The sequence below is a fragment of the Cornus florida genome, unplaced genomic scaffold, assembly GCF_030987335.1.
Source record: "Cornus florida cultivar Cherokee Brave unplaced genomic scaffold, ASM3098733v1 CherokeeBrave_3.0.0_Hap2_Chr05, whole genome shotgun sequence".
Taxonomy (NCBI): Eukaryota; Viridiplantae; Streptophyta; class Magnoliopsida; order Cornales; family Cornaceae; genus Cornus; species Cornus florida.
The window spans coordinates 82,628,056-82,649,348 of NW_026775575.1; the positions used below are offsets into that span (position 1 = coordinate 82,628,056).

The window sequence follows — 21,293 nt, forward strand, 5'->3', positions numbered from 1 at the left end:
TTTTGTTTCTACAATTTAAATCCCCTGGGCAAGTGTTGATCTTTAGCCCTTAAATTTTCTTTAAACCATGACATCTGGTTGATTTTTTTCCTATTTTTCATGACTCCAGATTAGGGTTGGAAATTTTTTTTTGGCAATCTTTAAAATACTTTATTCGCTCATTAGTCTACCATCGTGATTAAGTGGCTGGAATCACATTCAAAGCTTATATATATATATAAACATAAAAGATCAAATATTTGTGTGGCAAAAGATATGGAGGTTTAGTGCAGTTGAAATAGCCAGTTAAAATTGCCGATGACCCTCGTAGGAGTAGCAGGAATGGTTGGTTGTCTGAGGATACCGCCTCTGCAAATTATGCCAGAGCTTTGTCATCTACTAGGGTTTAGGAAGAATATACGTGAGGAAGAATATACGTGAGGGTTATATAGGGACGCGTTTGGAATTCTATTTTATTGAATAATAAAAGGGAAACTCCTGGAATTTAAAAAGTTTCACTTAAACAATAATTTGGCTTCCCCTGTCCTTTTAGAAGAGCGTTTTAAAGAAGCTTCTTCAAAACACTCTTCCAAAGACTAAAAGTTCTTTTGAAAAAGTAGTCAAACACTACTCAAAACAGCTTTCAAATCTAAAAAGTTAAAAGTTGTGTTTCAAAATCCAATCGAAACCGGGCCTAAGAAAAGGGATACAAGAAGCAGAATTTCAATAAAAATCAACCCAATTCGTAGGCACAACCCAAAAACACCACCGGCCCAGCAGAGAGAGAAACCGAGAGGAGAGTGAAAAAGAGAGGAGAGAGAGAAACAATAAAAGAGAGAGAAAAAGAGATGCAGGAGAATACCTAAAAAAAAGAAAGAAAGAGAAAAATGGTTAATTCCGCCATAACCCTTTTCCCAAACCCATCCCATCATTGATTTTCTTTTTTTCTCAAACTTTATTCGTATTGCCTAGCATAGGATCGGGCGAGCTTGAAACACTCCGATATATAGATATTAAAAAAAATCAAACTTAAAATAAATTTTGTAATTTTTTTGCAGTATAATCAAATATCTACCGATCATAATAAAAAATATATTGATAAATTTAAATTATCATAAGAAATAAAAGAAAAAAAATTATAGCTAATAAGATGATGTTTATTTATGAACTCTTATTATTAGGGCGAGTTCCGAACTTTGTGGGTTTTAAGTTCTTTTTTTGAAATGTAAAGCAAAACACACACACACTCTCTTGAGACTTCAATCTATGACATTCCTTTAAAAAGCATGAATGTATTACCATTGGGCCACTGACCCATTGGTTAGAGACACGTTAAATTGACATCTCTATTCGTAATTAGAAAAAAAAAATAAAAAAATTTGTTTGTTCAAATAGCCATTTTTAATTACTTGTATTTATATCATATTTGGTATGATGGAATTTGAGAAAAAATTGACATTGTTGAATTTAGAATAAAAAAAGTCCTTGTAACCTGGTTGTACCTCGTAATTAGGGCCGATAAAGAAAAAAATTATTTGTTCAGAGATCCATTTTTAATTATTTGTATGAATATCATATTTGGTTTGATGGAATTAGAGAAAAATTTGACTTGTTAAAATTAAAAAAAAAAAAAAAAAAAAAAATCCTTATACTTCTTCACCTCATAAAGTATGAAGTCCATTATTCAAGTTCCCATATGATTGGATATCCAAAGATAAAGTAAACAAGAGTCGAGAGTTGGGCTACAAAGACATAGCTTGGATTTGGGCCGTAAGTCCATTACTGTCCAGCTAGGTCCAAGGACGAGGCGGTTTGTTTCTCTCTCTCTTCAAGAACACAAATCCTCGTCAGAGTTTGCTTTAGCAGCTTCTCGCAGAGAGAGAAGACAGTGCATTCTTCGCACTCGGCGCGCGTTAGGGCACTGGGAAGCTAAAACCACAATACGTCTGTGCAGGTTAGCGTTTCTTCACCCATCTCTTATCTCTATTTGAAACTTTCACTACCAAGATTATTCAGATCTGTACTGTATCTAGGGTTTTATTTTTCTGGGATTTTGCAATAATTTTGCATTAGAAAAGAAATAGTTGATCCAGTAAACCAATGAATGTGATGAAATATTATAAAATTTTATTTTTTGAATAGTATACATAAAATAATTACAAAATGTGAGACTGACTGATACTGACGACACAATCTGCTTCGGCACTCCGCAGGGCGCAGCCTCCGCTATCGCCTCAGGTGACAACGTATGTTCATCCTCTCTCTTCTCTCTCCTTTTGCATGAAAACATCTTTTTTATATGTTTCTTTCGTTCATCTCATCATTTGATTTGTTCTAACTTTGGTTGGTTTGATTCATGCCTTTACCTTTGTTCCAATAGTGAAAAGTAGCTTCCAAACTAGGTTTTGTTGTGTGTGTCACAACACTAAACAAAGAGGGGCAGCTGTAGACACCCAATTTTGCCCTTACCTATTTGAAGGGGTTATTTCGATAAAACTAGTTTGGTCAAGCTAGGAAAATTAGAAAATCAGACCAGATCATAAAATGGATGCCATCAATGGTTCCGGAAGGACTCAAAACAGTAGAGTACACCTAGAGTCAAGTTCGCAATGCGACTCCTGGTTATCAAGCAGGTAACCGGCGAGTATGCCATTCGTGAGCCTGCGCTTGCGTCCTACCTTATTTTAATAAATGTGTGCCTTTCTACATGTGTCTTTCATGGCGATCGAGCCCATAATCTATGGCAAGTACTTTTTTTTTCCTCTCCCTAATTCCACTCCAATCTCACAACAGCAGCAACCATACCCCTTTTCCTCATAATTTTTTGCATTTTCACATTCAATCCTACGAAAATTAAGGATCCCTTCTACTGGGTTGAGGACCTGAGGTAATTAACTTTTTTGATCTCTAAATTATGCTCATACTTAAAAGTGCCAAATTAAGGGTTTTTTTTCTTTAATTTTTTATTTTATTTTTATATGAAGATTCATGCCACCATTATTGATGTTATTTGAAGTTGGCTCAGCTAGAATTTCAGTTAATAATACTGTCAAAGGCTCAAAGCGATTGCCATCATAATGTAAAAACACATGGAAATCAAGAGCAGGCTTTAACAAAACAAAAGTTATGGTTTTTTCTATTAATTTGCACAGGTCTTTTCTAGCAATGATCAATCAATCACTGCTACTAAAATTTATAGTTATTAGTTAGTTGTCTTATGCACAATGCACATGCGCACAATTATATTAGCTGTAGAATTTGAAAACATCGTGTTAAAATTTCGCACTCTTATAATTTTTTTTTACACGTGTGAAAGTTAAGGGCCTCACATTTAAAAGTTCGCCTAGGGCCTCTCAAAATATTTTGAATCTCAGGGCTGGCCCTCAAAAGGGTGTCTTGCAATTCTTGTGATTGTGGATATGAAGGACTGCGTTAAGCTGATGATATTATATGAAATAACAGAAAAACACCCTAGTAGGAGAACAGAACAATATAGTGTTTTTTTTATTTGAGTTGAGAAAATTACTCTAAAATTGTGTTAGTGAGAGCTATATAGGGATATGGTGTTCTTTCTTATGCTATTACGATTTAAATGAATAATTCTCTTGAATTTGTCAATTTTGGGTAAGTGCTCTTGACGAATTATATAGTTTTAAAAAGGAAATTATACTTAATTAACACTCTGCGTTTCCAATGTAGCATAATCAAAATTCAAGGCATTGGTGGAAAGTAGAGCTCACATTAATGATTCAGTTTGTTTAGAGTTTTGGACAGTATCATGCTCTGGGATAGATTATAAGGTAAAGGTTTTAATACCTAACCATTGTAAGCAACAGAAACAAATGTCTTTGTTGCACTGCTGGAACACGGTCCTTTTCTATTCTCCCCCCACCTATGCTTAAAATTTTAGTATATGTCGTACATTTGGGTTTCTTCTGGCTGGCACTGTTTCATGGCACTTGCACAACCACTTGAGCCTGTATATTGCTATCTCTGCGTAACCAAACTACACTACACACACTATTGATCAAAAATTTTGTTCCTTGGTTGGGAATTAGAAATTTTAGTATCTGTAATACATTCGTCTTTCTTTTGCGACTATTTCATAGCACTTGCGCAACCTCTTGAGCCTGTATTTTACTGGCTTCAGGGGAACATTGCAGTAGTGCTCTTGCACCTATAATAATTACGCCCTCATTGTTGTCCATTTCGGACTTCTTCATTGTTCTTCAGTAGTGAAATTCCATGTCCTTTGTCATCAAATTGTGGCAATTATGCTGAAACAATATGGGTTCCTACTCTCTCCTTGTATTTCTTACTTCTAGATTTTACAAAGAAAAGGAATATAAGTCGTAAATCTTTTTTACGAGTATACAATACATGTCAGATGTTGTTTTCATGTGTGCAAATTTTCCAGCTGCACATTCTTTTTGCTCAATTGAGGTTCATGTTTATCTGACTCGGTTATAGAAGGGAAGTTTAAAAATAAGTTCAATTTAAAAAACTCTACTAAATGTTCAAATCAATGTGACTCAAGTAGCATGCAGTATGCTCCTGTTATTCCAATGCATGCTATAATCTTGGATAAAAAAAGATAGTGAAAATTGATTGATCTATCCTAGGAAACACGGACACACCTAAAATGGCAAAGTATCCGTGTCGGACACCGACACAACCGGACACGCCAAAAAATTTGTTTGAATTTTATATTTTTTAATATTCGGACAAAGCACAGACATGCCGTGGATACTTGTCCGACATGCGTGTCCCATTCTTGGGTTTTTTTTTTTTTTTGATAAGTAAGGCATTCATGGGGATTTTTAAGGAAGTTTTATAAAGAAAGCTGAAGTGTAAATATGAGAAGTTGTTTAATAAATTTTTAGTAATATGATGACCACTACATAATTACCTAGAAAATGTTTTGTAAAACAATTTTATATTAAAACAACCAGATATTTATGCTTATAAGGTTCAAACTCTTGCACTATCCTTGTTCTCCCACCAACCAAGCTTCATTGCTAGTGGATCTCTCTCCCCTCTTTTCTCACTTCTTCTTCGCCGTCGTCTTTTATTTCTTCTTCATCTTCTTCTAACTTTCTATAATTCTTTCTTTTTCAAGCAAAACACTTTCTTTTTTTTTTTGTTCATTAATAGGTTCATAAAAATAATATTACTCTTAAATCTTCATTTCTTATAGTACATCATCATCATATATAAAAAACATAGGCCTTGTTTGGTAATCGTTTTTGTTTATTGTTTATCATTTAAGCTTAAACACTGTGAGTGTTTATGTTTAGCTTTTGTTTATCGATAAACACAGACATTGTTTGATAACGTAAAAATGTTTTGTCTTATTTTAAAAATAATAAACAGAAAAACATGTTTGTTAAACTTAAACTGTTTTTAAAAAATTCAACACCAATTTTAAACAAATAATAAAAGTATCTATGAAGTGTCAATTAATTTCTTACTTATAATGGCTTTCAAGTAACAAATTGCTACTCTAATTAAAAAAATTCTTTTCTTTTTCGAAAGGTACTAATTGCTTAAGTAATATTTCAAGACACCCATTATGAAGTCCCACCAAAAGATTGTAGGAATGAAACTTTGGATTTCTTTATTCTTTGGCTTGATATACAAAGATAAGTGACCCACTTCTTTTCCAATTAATATAGACAGTGTATATCTATATATATTGTTAAGTATTTTGTCTTATGTTTTGACCCACTTCCACTGGGACCATTGCCACTAATATATATATATATATATATATATATAGTGTATGATGTATCTATACATATATCTCACTATGTATATATATATATTTGAAGTTTATTTATGGAGTTTTGTCGCTGTTAATCAGAGTTCCTTGCTAGCCCATATCTTTACAGGCTTGAAATTCAGTACGTCTGTTCTAGTCCAGTACGTAAGTACACACACACACACACACACACACACACACACACACAACTCTCTCTACTTTCTCTCTATATGATTATACAAGTATATGTTACTAATTTGGGTTTTTGGTATGACTCGCCACTATTATCATTTCCGGCGAGTTGGGTTTCGATGATGAACGGCGGCTACAATAGCTCGGTGACGTTGCTATCGGAGGACAACGAGAGGTTGAGGACGAGCAACATCATATTAGAGCACCATAAATGATTCTTTTTTCATTGGACTCCTAGATCCTCTAACAAGGTTGCTCACAACCTTAGCAAATGGATGTTCGTCAAAAAACTATTGGTTTTTAGTGGAATGTGGCCCTCTTGGTTATCTACAGCCATACAAAATGATGTAAATAGTTACCAAACGGGGACATATTTATTATTTGCGCCTTGTCCGTGTCCAAATTTATTAGGATTTTCCGTGTCACTTTGTCTGTGTCTTGTCGTATCCATGTCATCCGTTTCCGTGCTTCTTAGGATCTATAACAGGTATCCAGCTCTTATGAGCTTGGCTTGAGTTGATACTAAATCTCCAGTCCTAGCTGCTTTGTGACACTATTAAATTTCTCACCGACTTTTATTTAACAATCTTTTGCCCCAGGGTTGAAGCTATTCTTTTAGGAGGTAGGTGGGAAAAGGGGATGACTTTATTTTACATCTCATCCAATAGTGTCCTTACTTGAGCAGTTGCTGGTGCTGGATTCATTTCTGATTTAAAATGACACCTTGATTGATGATTAATTTACTGGTTTGCAACTGAATGCAGGTCACTGTCAACTTTGATACCTAAGAGCTTGTTGTATACAGCATGGCCAAGCATCATCCTGATTTGATCATGTGCCGGAAGCAGCCGGGAATTGCAATTGGACGACTATGTGAGAAATGTGATGGGAAATGTGTAATTTGTGACTCTTATGTACGTCCTTGCACACTTGTGCGAGTTTGTGATGAATGCAATTATGGATCCTTTCAGGGCCGTTGTGTTATCTGTGGAGGAGTGGGGATTTCAGATGCCTACTACTGCAAAGAGTGCACGCAGCAGGAGAAAGACAGGGACGGGTGTCCAAAAATTGTCAATTTGGGAAGTGCCAAAACAGATCTGTTCTATGAGCGTAAAAAATATGGTTTTAAGAAACGATGATGGTTAGTGGGTAGTTTTCTCACTAAGTTATTCACTTTTGTCCTTGTGTACTTCTATTAACAGACAAGTTTTGTAATGTTGGAACAATATTCTTGGTTTTATGGTTCCATTGGAAGACATTATGAGGTTGTTTTTTCCTATTGATATAAGAAGAAAAATCCCTATCTAAATGGAAACCTTATTAAGACTTTTGCAATAACTATGTGTGTCTCTCTTCCTGTTGTATATTGCATGTAATTCTTGTCAAATATCTTCACAAGAATGCTGTTATTTGCGCGTTAAAGATTGTGTGTGTGTGTGGTGGTGGTGGCGGCGGCAGTGATGGTAGTTGGATGGCATTTGTATTGGTGATGGCCAATACATACTGGTGGGGTGGTGGTGGTCAAGAGTGGGTGAAATGACCAGTGATGGTTGCATAATATTATCCCACAGGTTTCAAAGCCTTCTAATTCGAATAAGATGACGAGGCAAGCAATTGGATGGTCACATACTTCAATCTTTTTCATTTACTATTGTTATTAGTCTTTCTGTTAAGAGCAAGCTTGATAATGCAGGAAAAAGCTATGATGTCAACGTATGGGCACACGATGGTAGGTGTGGAACCAACCCGCGTGTGGATGTAAAGCCCTTCGGCTCCCCATTCCGGTGGTTGGTGTGGGACTAACCCTAGTGTGGATGTGGAGCGCCTCTGCTCTCTGCACTCCATTCCAGTGGCTTCTCCGGTCAATTAATCATTTATATATATATATATATATATGTACAGGTCGAACACTTGGAAGTGTTGGGCCAATGGGTGCGTCTTTCTCCCTCATGGTACCCAAATGCCGTTAGTGGGGAGAGAGAAACCTTATGCCATATCTTTGACTTTGATACAGAAACACACATTGCCATTGTGGTAGCAATGATATGATACAGGAATATGTATGTGTTGTTATATCACTTGTACAATCCAGTACGGAGGCAACAAATAGCAAAATACATGAGTACCAAATACGACGTTCACTTATCCTCTTTTCAGCCAAATGCTCCTAGAGTCCAAGCTGCACTTACTGTAGCTAATTTTTTTTTCATTCTTTTTTTTTTTTTTTTTTCTTCTTTGTGTGCACGCGCGCATTGAGAAAGAAAATGTGTTTCGGTGAACTGAGATTAATTAGGATTTGGATTTTTTCGGAGAGAACATGTAGTCCAATATTGTTGGACTACAAGCTGATCAGTGTGATTTTGGGTTTAAAAAAATAAACAATATTGGATTTATTTTAGGATGAATGAAATATTAAAAAGGGACATTTAATTTGAGAGGAATGAATATTTCTTTTCTTTTTTTTTTCATGCAAATATAAATATAAATATATATATCTATATATATATATATATTTTTTTTTTTTTTGGGGTAATTTTTTTTTAAGGTATTTTGTGACTTTTTTAAGTAAAAAGTAAGCGACGGCAACACGTTGACCCAAAATGAACGGTTAGGATTCGCTATCTGAGAGGCCTATGTTTGTACCACGAACGTGTTGCGCACGATTTGCAAACGTCAACTTCATCTAGCAATTACACTTCGCCACGTGTCCCACCCGCAAACCTTATAAATTATGAACGGCGGTTAGTTCGCCCCCATCATACCAGACATCCGATACGCAGAATCCACAACATATACTTGCATACATACATACATACATATATATATATATATAGATACAGACAGAGAGAAGGAGAGAGAGAGATGACGAGTGGACTTCGACTCTGCTGGTGCCTCTTTTTGGCCTTTGCGATTATCTGTTCTGCCCCTTACACTGTTTCTCTGTCGGGTACGTGATATATATATATATATATATTTGTGCATATGCATTGTATGGCTCGCATTAGTAGTTTGATGCTCGTATATGTGGAGTTTGATCAGATGGTGTAGAATGGTTTTGGAAACGGTACTCGATTTTCATGCATGTGATTTATGTACAATTACATGCATATTTGTAAGAATAGAGATTTCTTGAAATGTTGCAAGTTCTTAACTTACCTGTAATATGAGGCATTATTAGTAAGGGATCAGTGGATTGCTTCTCAAAGAGAAGTAATGGGTTAGTCTGAGAGAGAGACAATTGTTATTCCCCTTTTATTATTATTATTTTATTTTATGGTTTTATAGTTTTCTACCTGTTTTTTGATAATTATTTGTAAATGACAAATCCAACGTACCCTAGTACTACCTATATTAGTAGTTCACTATCTTAATTTTAGATGTTCTGAATTAATTATCCATTTTAAAAAGTCAAAGCAAATAAATCTTATCTTTTCATTATTGGTCTTTATATTTTCAACAAAATTTGAACTTTGAAATTATACATATCTAAACTAAAACGGACAAGTTGGTAATTTTAAAAGGAGACAATGTATTAATTACTTGTTCTTTTAAAATTTTCAATTTTTAAACATGCACAATTAATATAGGACGATAGACATCTAATATTTTTTTCGTTTCAAAGTACATAACCGCTTTACAAATTGTGACACATATTATTTATGACTGACAAATCCAACGGACCTGGTATAATTAATGGAGTATGAGCATAACTCTCTAATATGGAGATAATAGGCTGTATGAAAGTTGAAATGATTTTTCTCTCTCTACAAGTTCGGTAGATGATTAATTGAACCATTAGAAGAGAGTGATCATTAGCCTTATCAATGATAGGTCTAGACTTGACCGTCAAATTAAGTACCTTTTCGAACCAAATAAACGGTCTCTAACCTCACATGAAAATACACACATTTTGATTCTTGAAGAGTCATCAATCTACTCACAGGATGCTTAATTTTTTGAAAAAAAATTGTACGCAGTCTTATTACTATAAATGTTTGTTACTTGTTTTTTGACACATAAATTATCGGAACTATTCAATTTCTTATTTTTAAATTCTATATAGAAAATCAAATAATAATTTATTTATACCAAGATACTATTAAGTATCAAAAGGCTTTATTTTTAGGACAACTCTTGCCTACGGTGAATAGGTTTATTCTATTGATCGATTATGTGTTGTAATAATAAGTGGACACATCAGTTTTAATGATAAAAAAAAAAAATAAATAAATAAAAAGGTAATAAAAAAAATAATAATAAAGCCAGATCGACCCGCTTTAATTCGGTAGCTGTATTCAAACCCTATATATTTTTTCTCTCTTTCACCCCCTTCCCAAATTCACACCGTCCTCCCTCCACTGTTCTTCTTCCTCTAGTCTTTCATGGAACATCATCAATCAATAAGAGAGCACTTTTGCAAAACCTCTCGGACTTCAAATCACTCAATAAGCAAGGGTGGGTTGTGGAGTTACTATTTGATCACACTATTATTATGATCATATATGCTTTCTAGTATGAATTGATTACGTATGTTTAGAAATCAAAAAAGCAATTGATGTAATAGCTTTGTTGGTAGAAAATTAAATAGAGCTTCTCAAGTTTCTGCTACGATCGTGTTAGTCAAAAAATTCTGGTTGATTAATTTCTGGTAAAAAAAAAATTCTGATTGATTTGTTTATTTACTTGAAAAAAATATTTTATATATCACATTAGATGTTATAAATAACATAAATTGTATAATCCAATCTAGGTACATCTTCAAATCCATTGAAGACGTAGTGAGAAGAGAATTAACAATAACAAGGCCTATTGATTAATGATGTCCCGTAAGGAGAAGAAGAACGGTGAATAAACTGGGATGGAGTGAAAGAGAGAAAAAAATAAAAAAGGGTTTGAATACAAGCTATCAGTTTGACAATTATCTAGTTGAAATAGGTTGATCTGACTTTATTATTTTTTTTCTATTATTTTTTTAAATTTGTCTTAAAATATGTCAATTTATTATTAGAACATATAATCGGTGAGTAATGGAACCTACTCACTAGTAAATAAGCAAGTATTGTCATTTTCAGAGTTATTTTTTTATGCCTAAAATTGCATTTAGCCGGTCATGGATGTGAGCTTGAGTCATCGCATTGAATAAATGAGTTTAGATGCTATAAATTAGTGTCTACTAGTACTTAATAGTTATAATCTGAATAATAATGTTTATAGTGATACATCATACATGGTCTCTTACAGGAGATGAAATGATGGTGGTGAGCAAGGAAGGTCGGTCTCTGGAAGTGAAGCTTGACGATTACAATGAAGCATCGGCGAACGAAAGGCACGATCCCCGGAACAGAGCAAGCGCTAGCAGTGGCAGTGCAGGTGGTCGGAAGAGCCGCAATCCTTAATTCTCCATCTTTATATATACCGTTTGTGATGGAAGATTATTGTTCCTAGTGATAATTGCTCTGTTGTTTGAAATGCATGGGATTTGGTGATATTTGAAATTCAAAATAGAATTTTCGTCTTTGAAATGTAAAATTGGAATTTATGAAATTTGATGTATCAGTTTTCGAATACTTATCTGGTATTCTCAATACATCATTTCATAAGGATTTAGAGTTTAGGGTTTAAAATTTATTTTACTCTTTTTCTTTTTCTTTTTCATTTTTTTTTTTTTTTTTTTTTTGGAAAAAAAGGGAAGAGCCTGAACACAAAATGGCCCAACGGGGAGAGAGCTCCGAACTCAAAGCTACAGCCTAGCTAAGCAAGCCCAACATTATCAATTACATCAAAAACCCAAGCCCCAACGGCCCAGCCCATTGACAATCAACTACCGCTCAATATTTTTATGCCGTTTGTGATGGAAGATTATTTTTCTTACTGAAAATTATGTTATTTACCTTTTTAAGATTTGGAATTAAAAATAGAATTTTAGTCTTTGTAAATAGATAGATATAGTAAGAAGAAAAAGAAATGGAAATTTTCTAAGTGAAGGAAAAGAAAATTACTTTCTATAACCACTTAACTTTTTATAGATTTTTTTTTTTTTTTTTTTTTTCATTCACTTCACTTTAATGAATGACCCATTTCTAATTTGCGTTTCTTTGTAGGAAATAACATAAAAATTCATTATTTGCTTTCCTTTTTTACCTTCCGGGAAAAGAAAAATAATAATAAAAAAATAAATTCCACCGTATAGCTTAGAAATCGCTTTTCAAACCATAGCCCCCACTTGGAACATCTCTTGATTAATGATATTTCTTACTTTAAAAAAATAATAATAATAAAAAGATTTGCTTCATCTAAGTCACTCCTTTGATCCTCCCAGACCTGAAAACTTTGTGTAATTTGACAAAGCACCAATCAAATCATCCCATACTATATACAATCACACATATAACACATATATAATTATATATGTACACCAATTATGAATAAAAAAGAGTCATACGTTGTTAACGCCTAAAACTATGATCGAAAATTATCACGCCACGTGGTTGAAAATCACGAGGACTGGACTCTGGATCAGCCCATGGTCGTCGGGGCGAAAGATTAATTTACTAATCATGATCATTGGAATTAAGGCCGAGAATTATGGAAGATGGAATTCCTAGGTCATTACAACTGAGATAAAATAGTAAGAAGCTCGACCAACCATGTTCAAAAGTCTCGACCAAATTCACTCGGTCACCGTGACTTAAGAATCTTGATCAATTATGGTCAGGAGTCTCAGTCACTATGACTGAAGAAGGTCTCTCGATCACTATGACCCAAGAAAGTTTATCGGTTACCAGGACCAAGGTCTCCCAGTCACTATGACCTAAGCATCTCGACCAACCATGGTCAAGCGTCTCGACCAAAGTCTCTTGGTCACTATGACCTAAGAGTCTTAATTAGTCATGGTCAGGAGTCTTAGTCACTATGATTGAAGAAGATCTCTCGATCACTATGACTAAACAAAGCCTCTCAGTCACTATGGTTGAAGAAAGTCCCTCAGTCACTATGGCATAATAGTTTTGATCAGTCAGGGTTAGGAGTTTTAGTCACTATGGCCTAAGAGAATCTCTTGACCAATGACCGAGTATACGCCTAATCATTGGACAAGCTCAGGCCAACATGGATATAATATCTCGTCGGGTCATATGTACTTGAATAATTTTTGGTATAATTCAAATAAAGACCAGCTGTGAATCCTAATGCCTCAAGAACCAAATAAGTCAGGTTTGAAAACTTAAAGAAACTTGAAATAGGAAAGGATAACTTGACCATGTTTAAAGTTCAGAGATTCAGAACTACAAATGGAAGGTTCTCACATACATCTGAAGAAGGAAGTCAGAATCCTAAGTAATCAGAAGATTCCATAGCCAAGGTACATATCAAGTCAGGCTTAACAGATGCAGAGAGCTGAAAATAGACTGAAGGCCATGATCATCAAGCATGAAAGAAGATGCATCCTTTAGTCAAAAATACTATGCCAGACAAATTTGTATCTGCCCATAGAGAAATGTGCAAGTCAGTTAACCTGATCAGCTCAGTAAGATGGTTAGGATCATTTTCAACCTGCAACCAATTAATTTATAGAAAAACAGATTGAAAGGGACAATACCAGATTGAAGCCTCTATAAATACCCACTCAAGTCTCACAACGAAGAGATCCAACACCATTTCTAAAGCTCAAGCCTTTAGCATTCATATCACTTAGTACTTAGCTTTTATTTCCTCAAGTTTAGTTATCACTATCAGTTTAATATTTATTTCATCTTTCAGCATTCAATACTTTAGTTTCCATTTTAATCAAAAGTTTGTAATCCATTCTTATCATTGTAATCAATCCAAAGTTCAATAAAAAAAGGTTTGCAGATTTAGGTATATTTATTGTTCAGGTAATTTGCTTCTCATCGATATCTTTCTTGAATGTTTAAAGTCCTTTTCTTAAAGGCAATAACAACCTTAAGGAGAGGATCATTCATACTCTCCAACTTTTGCCCGAATCACATTAGGTCGGTGACCCGACCTGATAGAAATAGTTTGACAAGAAATCTTTGAGTCCATCAGGACTCTAGCACGCCCGCGTTTTAGGTCAGCCATTCATTGGTCTGCGACCTCAGACCACTTTGTGAGCCAAACAACTGTTTATATTAATTTTTTTTATTTTATTTGTGTACTTTGTAGCATGGTGATATGCAACTAACCCTCTCGTTCGTGCAAGTAGTACAATAATAGTACAATAATAATACAATAGTTGGAAAAAGGAAAAAACTAGTAGTACGTAGATAGAACGTCAAAAATTAGATTGATATATAATAATAATAATGATAATAAAATAAAATTTAAAGTCATCAGCAAAGTCATTGATACCTAAATAAATGAAACTTGAATTTGGATAAGTCAAAAGAAAATTTAGATACTTCATCCACATGAGGGAAGTGAACTAAGAAGTTAAAGGTAAAAAGAAATCTAGTAAAAAAGAACTTTTGATTTTGTTTTTTGAAAGGTAAATTTCAATTGAATAAATATAGAGTAATTGTACAAGGCCCATTATAGAGGGCAATTAAGAAAGGTTAAGGCTAGCCTAACAAGAAGTGAGGCCAAAAAAAGGTCCAGCCCAACTAGAGGTCAAAATAAACATGATCAATGCCTATGAGCAACATGACACATGAACAGAACATTCACAATTTCGATGAACATGCTATTACTAGCCAGAGCTTTGTAACAATCCTAGTCTGGGGGACATGGAGGAGGTCGAATAACACAACTTGGGAGTTCCCATTCATCAGCTATGTGCCTTGAGATCACGGAATCATGCATTGGGCAAGTCATAAGTTTCAATTTGACTGCTTCAAATATTATATTGAGGACTGAATTTGCTGAGAGGTATTTTTTCTTGAAAACTCTACGATTACGTTCCATTCAGATATTATACATTGTGGATGTGAAGATAATTCGCGTTGTGACTGTTCTATAGCTAGATGTTTTGCCCTTCTAGTTGTGTGATCCCCAGGATACAAGCTCATTCCATGATTAAAGATCAATATAGAATGAACAGCGTGTTTGGATAAATACCCAAATGAGAGATGTGAAAAAACATTGGATAAACAAATAGTTATGGGATTCAGGTAAGAGTTTATATAGAAGGCATATGTTTGGTGAGTTTAAGTATGATGTGCAGTTTTTATCTAGGGTAGGAAGTCTTGATTGTATATATAGCCAACCATAGGAAAAAAGGAATGCTTGAGAATAGATGGGTTTGACCAAGCTAAATGTGGCCATGGCAGAGAAGGAATGTGTTGGGATAGGTGTTTCAGATTATGGCTAATAAAGAACAAACCTGATAGAGATGGAATCTATTTGAGATTGTCAGGTCTAAGTGGGTTAGGGAATAGAAGAAGATTGACATCAAGAGCTCTGAGATAAGAATGGTGACTGCAGTAGGAAAGTTCCTTATGCTATTTAGGATGAAAGAGCTCACTATGGTATTGCAATCAACTGCAGATTCATCAAGATTTTGTCTTGATAATCTATGGTGGAGAGGGCCAAAGTGTAACCAGTTGTCAAACCAGAAATTGGAATTGATCCATTTCTAATTTCAAGCTTGACAAGAGGCTGGACTACGAGCTTGAGTTGTAGTATTTTCCTCCAGCTCCATGAACATTGACTTGGTATCTTAACCTCCCACACACTATTTCGTTTAAGAAAATATGTTTTAACCCAAGTGATCCATAACATACTTTCTCTGTTGCTGATGATGTTCCAGAGGTGCTTCATGATGGCTACACGATTCCAAGCTTGAAAATTTGAAATTCCCAACCCACCTGCTCTCCAAGGTAGGCAAACTGAAGACTATATAACTTTAGCACTGTACTTTTTAAGCTCAGGACCTGACCAAAAAAATGCTCTGGAAATACAGTTGAGCTCATTTAGTACACTCCTTGGAAGGATGAACTTAGAGCTCCAATACATCGGGGTACTATGAAGGATTACTGTAATAAGTTGGAGTCTCTTTACAAATGAGAGAACCTTGCTAGCCTAGTGCCTAATTCTAACAGTAACTCTGTTGATTAAGGTTCTACAATTAGTGGACCTCAACATAGTTGTTACCAAGGGTACCCTAAGGTATCTAATAAGAAGGATTCCTTTCTCAAACTCAACTTGCTTAATTATTTGAGACTCCACGGATGGATGAATGCTAGATAAAAAAATATAACTCTTGTTATTGTTGATGTGAAGTCCATAGATGGAGGAGAATGTATTGATGGCTGTAAGGAGTGTTTGGACAGAGGGTAAACTCCCATGATAAAAGAGAATCACATTATCAACAAAGATGATGTGCATGAGATTAAGCTTTTTACATCTCCAATGGAATTTGAAAGGATTTTCAATGGTGACCTTGTTGCGGATTGATGAGAAGACCTACATTACAATAACAAATAAGAAATGTGAAAGGGGATTACCTTGCCTCAATTCCTTTGCTCTACTAAAGTAACCATGGAATTCACCATTGATTGAGATGGTGTATGAAGTGGATAAGATACAATAGTGGATCCATGCAATGAAGACTAGTGGGTAGCCAAGTAGATTGAGGTGTCAAGTAAGAAATCCCATGATACAAAATTGAAAGCCTTCCTCAGATCAATTTTCGTTGGACATTTACGTGAGAATGTATGTCTCTGATATCCATTAAGCAATTCTTGTGTTATAAGGATGCTGTCATCAATGAGTCTACCTTAGACAAAAGCTGATTGGGAAGGACCAACAATAGAAGGGAGGCTGGGCTTGAGTTTATTGGCTAAGAGTTTGGAGATGCATTTGTAAATGATGGAGCACCATGAGATAGGCCTGAACTCATTGAGGGTTGAAGGGTTAGGGTCTTTGGGGACTTGGGATATGTAGGTTGAGTTTACCTCTTTGAGGAGCTGTCCATAGATGAAAAACTCTTTGATAGCAGTATTTACATCATGGCCAATGATGTGCATGCCTTCTTAAAAAATAGAGCATTGAAGCGATCACGTCAAGGAGCCTTCTCATTGCTTAGTAAGAACATACAATTGAAGCCCTCGTTGAGCTCCAATTTTCAAAATCCCAATGTCACCTCCGATCAAATCGAAACCCTCGTTGAGCTATATAACTTTGCCTTCTATGGCATAGATAGAAAATGGGTGTAGATAGATGAAATCTGTGCTTTTGTGTGTAAAACAATGAAAAACTAGAGAGAAAGAGATATAGAGATTTAAGAGGGAAGGCTTGGCTAGAAGTTGGAAGAAATGGCCAAAAAATTTGACCATATGACTCTTAGTCATGGTCTTGGTAAAATAATGAGACTCGCTTTAATTAACACAATGTCTAAAATGCCCCTCGATGCCATTGCACCATAAAATATGTCACAAATGCACACGTAAACACATAACCACATAAACATACATCAAATAAAAATAATGAAATGTAGTGAACCCGAAAAGTAGCACCGAGCACTAAAAATACGGGTGTGGGGCTCACTCGGGACCTCCCAGGCCAAAATTTTGAAAAATGGTAAAATGATTCGAAATGCATTTCTAAGAGTCTTAAATTTTAAAAAATGCCTTAATCAACTCCCGAGATTCACACGGCACGCAAACGGTGCCTGACAAGTAAAATGATGTAGAAAATTCAAAAAAATGCCAAAAAATTCAGAATGTCACACTAATATTTTAGGTATTTCCTACTGAGCCGTTATACTCACCCATTCTTCTAATATTTTTAGGGCATGACAAGGAAGTCATCGAAGAGGTACCCCCGCAAGCTTAGAAGTTGATTGATGTATTTTTGTTACTTTTTGTAATAGAATTGTGTAGGCAATGATCAAATGCATGTAACCTTATTATTTTGTTAGCTTCATTGGAAGGCCTTGTAATCACGGCGATGCCTTATTATTTTATAAACTTATTCTTTTAGATATGGGATTATTCTTTTGGAGTATGTATGTAATGGATTATATAGATTTCCGACCTTTAAATGATGAATCAATGAGTTATTTCGGTGATCAAATGTGTTGTTGTTGAGTTAAATGATGTGCATAAATTTATATTTGATGTTTGAGCAACTTGGATTTCATCTTTATAGGTTTGAGAGGTAATCTAATCAACCACTTCATTTATGGGCATCATCTAACCAGTTAAATGGGGTCATCTAATCACTTAGATCAGATTCGGAACCCATCTGATCTGTTAGATGCTCCCATATAACCGATTAGTTAGGTGGGGCAGTGAAGGGGTTAGATGGATTTTTCCATCTAACCGGTTAGATGGGTCCTCATATTTGCATGCTCTTTGGACTAAGCCATCTAACCGTTTAGATGAGCTGGTATTTATACTTTAACCCCAAACTTCATTATATTTACCTATTTGTCCCAAGACTTCATCTAAAGCACAGAATAGCCATAGAAAATGACCGTTTTACCCCTGATGAGTTTAGAAGCTATAAATAACGTATTAAATGACTACTTTACCCTTTTGGGTTTTAAACCATTATTTGACTAGGGTAAATGACTATTATACCATTATGGACTCTAAAAACTATTATAATGACGTGAAATGACCATAGTACCCTTGTGTGAATTCGGATTCGGGTAAAAACTCGGTTAACGATCTAGATCCCCAGATTTGGGTCGTTATAGATGTTATAATGACAAAAATGCCCGTTAATATAAACTTAAGAAAATAGTGCCTCTTAAAACATATAATATATATATAAGATTAAAAATTAATACAAATAACTCATTCAACATAGTGTTGTTAAAAATTAACAATTTTTATAATTTTTATCTTTAAAAAATCAAAAAGGAAAAGAAAACATGAAAAAAAATTATTTTAAAGGCAACCTAAATTTTCTTAAATTTATATTTAGGAGAATTTCTGACATTATAACATCACTTTAATGGTGTGTAATTTTTAAACTTTTCTTAAAGCTGAAATTTTCAAAAATTAAAAAGGAAAAGAAAACCTAAAATGAATTTACAGAGAATATAAATTTTATTAAATTTATATTAAGGGTCATTTTTTGTCATTATAACATCAATTTGTAACAATTGTATAATTCAGGTGATTTAGGTTAATTTTGTGTCAAAAATATAAAGTGGAGGGGTTAATGCAACTTGTCAGTCATAAAACTATTGTTAATAAAATGTATGTGGTGTTTGACGATATATTAATTATTTAATTAATAGGTAATAATATTGTTATAAGCACTTTTATTATTAATTTTACAATATTATCCTTTAAAAGAATATTACCATAATTAATAATAGTATCACTTCATGAAAGGAGGGATGAAATTAATTGTCTTTATTAAAAAATAGATAAAATTATCTAATGAAAAATAGTCACCAAAAATATATGAAATGTTGACTTACAACTTTTTAAAAGATTAAAATTTTAAGTTCATTCAAGAGCTATAGCTTTAAACAATATAAAATAAATTAAATAGTTAATGTAATCATCAAACACCAAATTACTAATGTTACCATAATTAATAATAGCATGTTATATCTTTAAAAAAAATTAAATAAAAAAATTTAATGAAAAATAATTACCTAAAATATAAACGTTTAAAAAATATAAATTTTAGCTCCATTCAAAAGTTCAATTAGTTAAAATCCGTAAAACACATGCAGCCTCTAAAATACTTTCAAGCATATTTCAAACTTTAGTTAGTTTAGTAAAAACTGAGGCTACGGAAGTAAATGAAAGAGGTGTAAGAACTTATTTCTCTAAATAAAGAATTCTCTAAATTAGTTTTGTATAGATGTATCTCGACTTTTATAGTTTATTCTTTAGTTTTGTACAGATGTATCTCGACTTCTATAGTTTATTCTGTTCTAAAGTCACATTCTAAAATTCTCTTAACTGTTTGATCGTAGACGTGGATGTGGATATAGATTCTAGCCATTTATTGTAAGAGCATTAGTCTATATCAGGAGATGAGAGTTCATTTGCTCTTACCAAGCAACCAACTTGTTATCAAATAGTTCTAATTGTAATACAAGCTTTGTCATTCACTCAAACTGTCTCTTGCTCTTGTGCAAGTGTTCTCTTCCAACACACCCAATAAAATACACTTGTCTCGCTGTAATTTTCACTAATCCAGTACCCTCAGACTAATTTAACCCTTCAATAAAGCCTACATGGATGGAACCGAACCGAACGACGAGTTGCACCTGAACTGTTTGCAGCTTATTCCTGTAAAGTGGTTATGTAACTATCTCGCTTTAAAATAAATGAGGTCCAACGCAATTTAAATGCTTATATATATATATATTTATATAATATTTTTATTAGATTTGATACATCTTCGTGTCTATATTGAATGATGATGTCTATATGTTCTATCTATATTTGTATTTGTACATTATAGTCCGTATATAAAATTAGTATTCAGTTCGTATTGAATTGTTAATGTTACATCTATCTCATATTTTTATAAGATTTGCATTTTCATCGTGTCCGTATCGAACCATTTATCTTAACATCTATGTCATATTTTAATAAAATTTATCTTATTGTCGTGTCCGTATCGAAGCGTTACTTGTTATATCTCTCTCATGTTTTTATATGATTTCAATATCTTCATGTCCGTATTGAATCGTTACATCTCTCATATTTTTATACCATTTGCAATATTTTCGTGTCCGTATTAACATTCCATATCGTGTCGTATTGATATTACAATGTATCGAACCGTTAATCGTTATATATATCTATATTATATTTTTATACAAACGGTATATCTATCTCATATTTTTATAAAATTTGTCTTATGGTTGTGTTTGTATCGAAGCGTTACTCGTTATATCTCTCACATATTTTTATATGATTTCAATATCTTCATGTCCGTATTGAATCGTTACATCTCTCATATTTTTATACCATTTGCAGTATTTTTGTGTCCGCATTGACATTCCATATCGTGTCGGTATTAGAATGTATGGAACCGTTAATCGTTATATATATCTTATATTTTTATACAAACGGTACATCTATCTCATATTTTTATAAAATTTGTCTTATCGTTGTGTCCGTGGTTACTCATTATATCTCTCACATATTTTTATATGATTTTAGTATTTTGAAGTTATATTTATTATATTTTTATACGATTTTCAGTTTCTTCGTGTCTATATTGATATTATGTATAGTATTCGTATCGAACCATTAATCATTATATCTATCTCATATTTTTATAAGATTTGCATTATCGTGATGTTCGTATCGTACCATTTGTCGTTACATCTATCTCATGTTTTTATAAAATTTGTCTTTTATCATCGTGTCAAAACGTTTACAAAATTTATAATACAACCGTGTCTTCCTTTGTATCTTCGCAACCATTACCCTTTACA

General features: G+C 33.7%; 2 protein-coding genes across 4 annotated transcripts; both read left to right on the forward strand.

The window, feature by feature from the left end:
• The first annotated feature begins 1,698 nt into the window (after nucleotides 1-1,698).
• LOC132307204 (PHD finger-like domain-containing protein 5A) lies at nucleotides 1,699-7,270 on the forward strand. Of its 3 annotated transcripts, XM_059804899.1 has the most exons (4): nucleotides 1,700-1,933; nucleotides 2,193-2,225; nucleotides 3,679-3,779; nucleotides 6,697-7,270. In XM_059804899.1, the coding sequence occupies exon 4, from the start codon at nucleotides 6,739-6,741 to the stop codon at nucleotides 7,069-7,071; it is 333 nt and encodes a 110-aa protein (XP_059660882.1). In that variant the 5' UTR covers nucleotides 1,700-1,933; nucleotides 2,193-2,225; nucleotides 3,679-3,779; nucleotides 6,697-6,738; the 3' UTR covers nucleotides 7,072-7,270. The 3 variants fall into 3 exon arrangements, with proteins under 3 accessions (XP_059660883.1, XP_059660882.1, XP_059660881.1); XM_059804898.1 differs by lacking the exon at nucleotides 3,679-3,779 and having other exon boundaries at nucleotides 1,711-1,933; XM_059804900.1 differs by lacking the exons at nucleotides 2,193-2,225; nucleotides 3,679-3,779 and having other exon boundaries at nucleotides 1,699-1,933.
• Nucleotides 7,271-8,678: 1,408 nt separating this feature from the next.
• LOC132310267 (uncharacterized) lies at nucleotides 8,679-11,689 on the forward strand. Its single transcript, XM_059808459.1, has 2 exons — nucleotides 8,679-8,879; nucleotides 11,174-11,689. Exons 1-2 carry the CDS (start codon nucleotides 8,795-8,797, stop codon nucleotides 11,326-11,328), a joined length of 240 nt encoding a protein of 79 aa, XP_059664442.1. The 5' UTR covers nucleotides 8,679-8,794; the 3' UTR covers nucleotides 11,329-11,689.
• The last annotated feature ends 9,604 nt before the right edge of the window (nucleotides 11,690-21,293 follow it).

Coding starts and splice junctions, on each gene's coding strand:
- LOC132307204 (XM_059804900.1), top strand. CDS start 6,739: ATGGCCAAGCATCATCCTGATTTGATCATGTGCCGGAAGCAGCCGGGA.
- LOC132310267 (XM_059808459.1), top strand. CDS start 8,795: ATGACGAGTGGACTTCGACTCTGCTGGTGCCTCTTTTTGGCCTTTGCG. Junction 8,880..11,173: donor TTACACTGTTTCTCTGTCGG/GTACGTGATATA, acceptor GGTCTCTTACAG/GAGATGAAATGATGGTGGTG.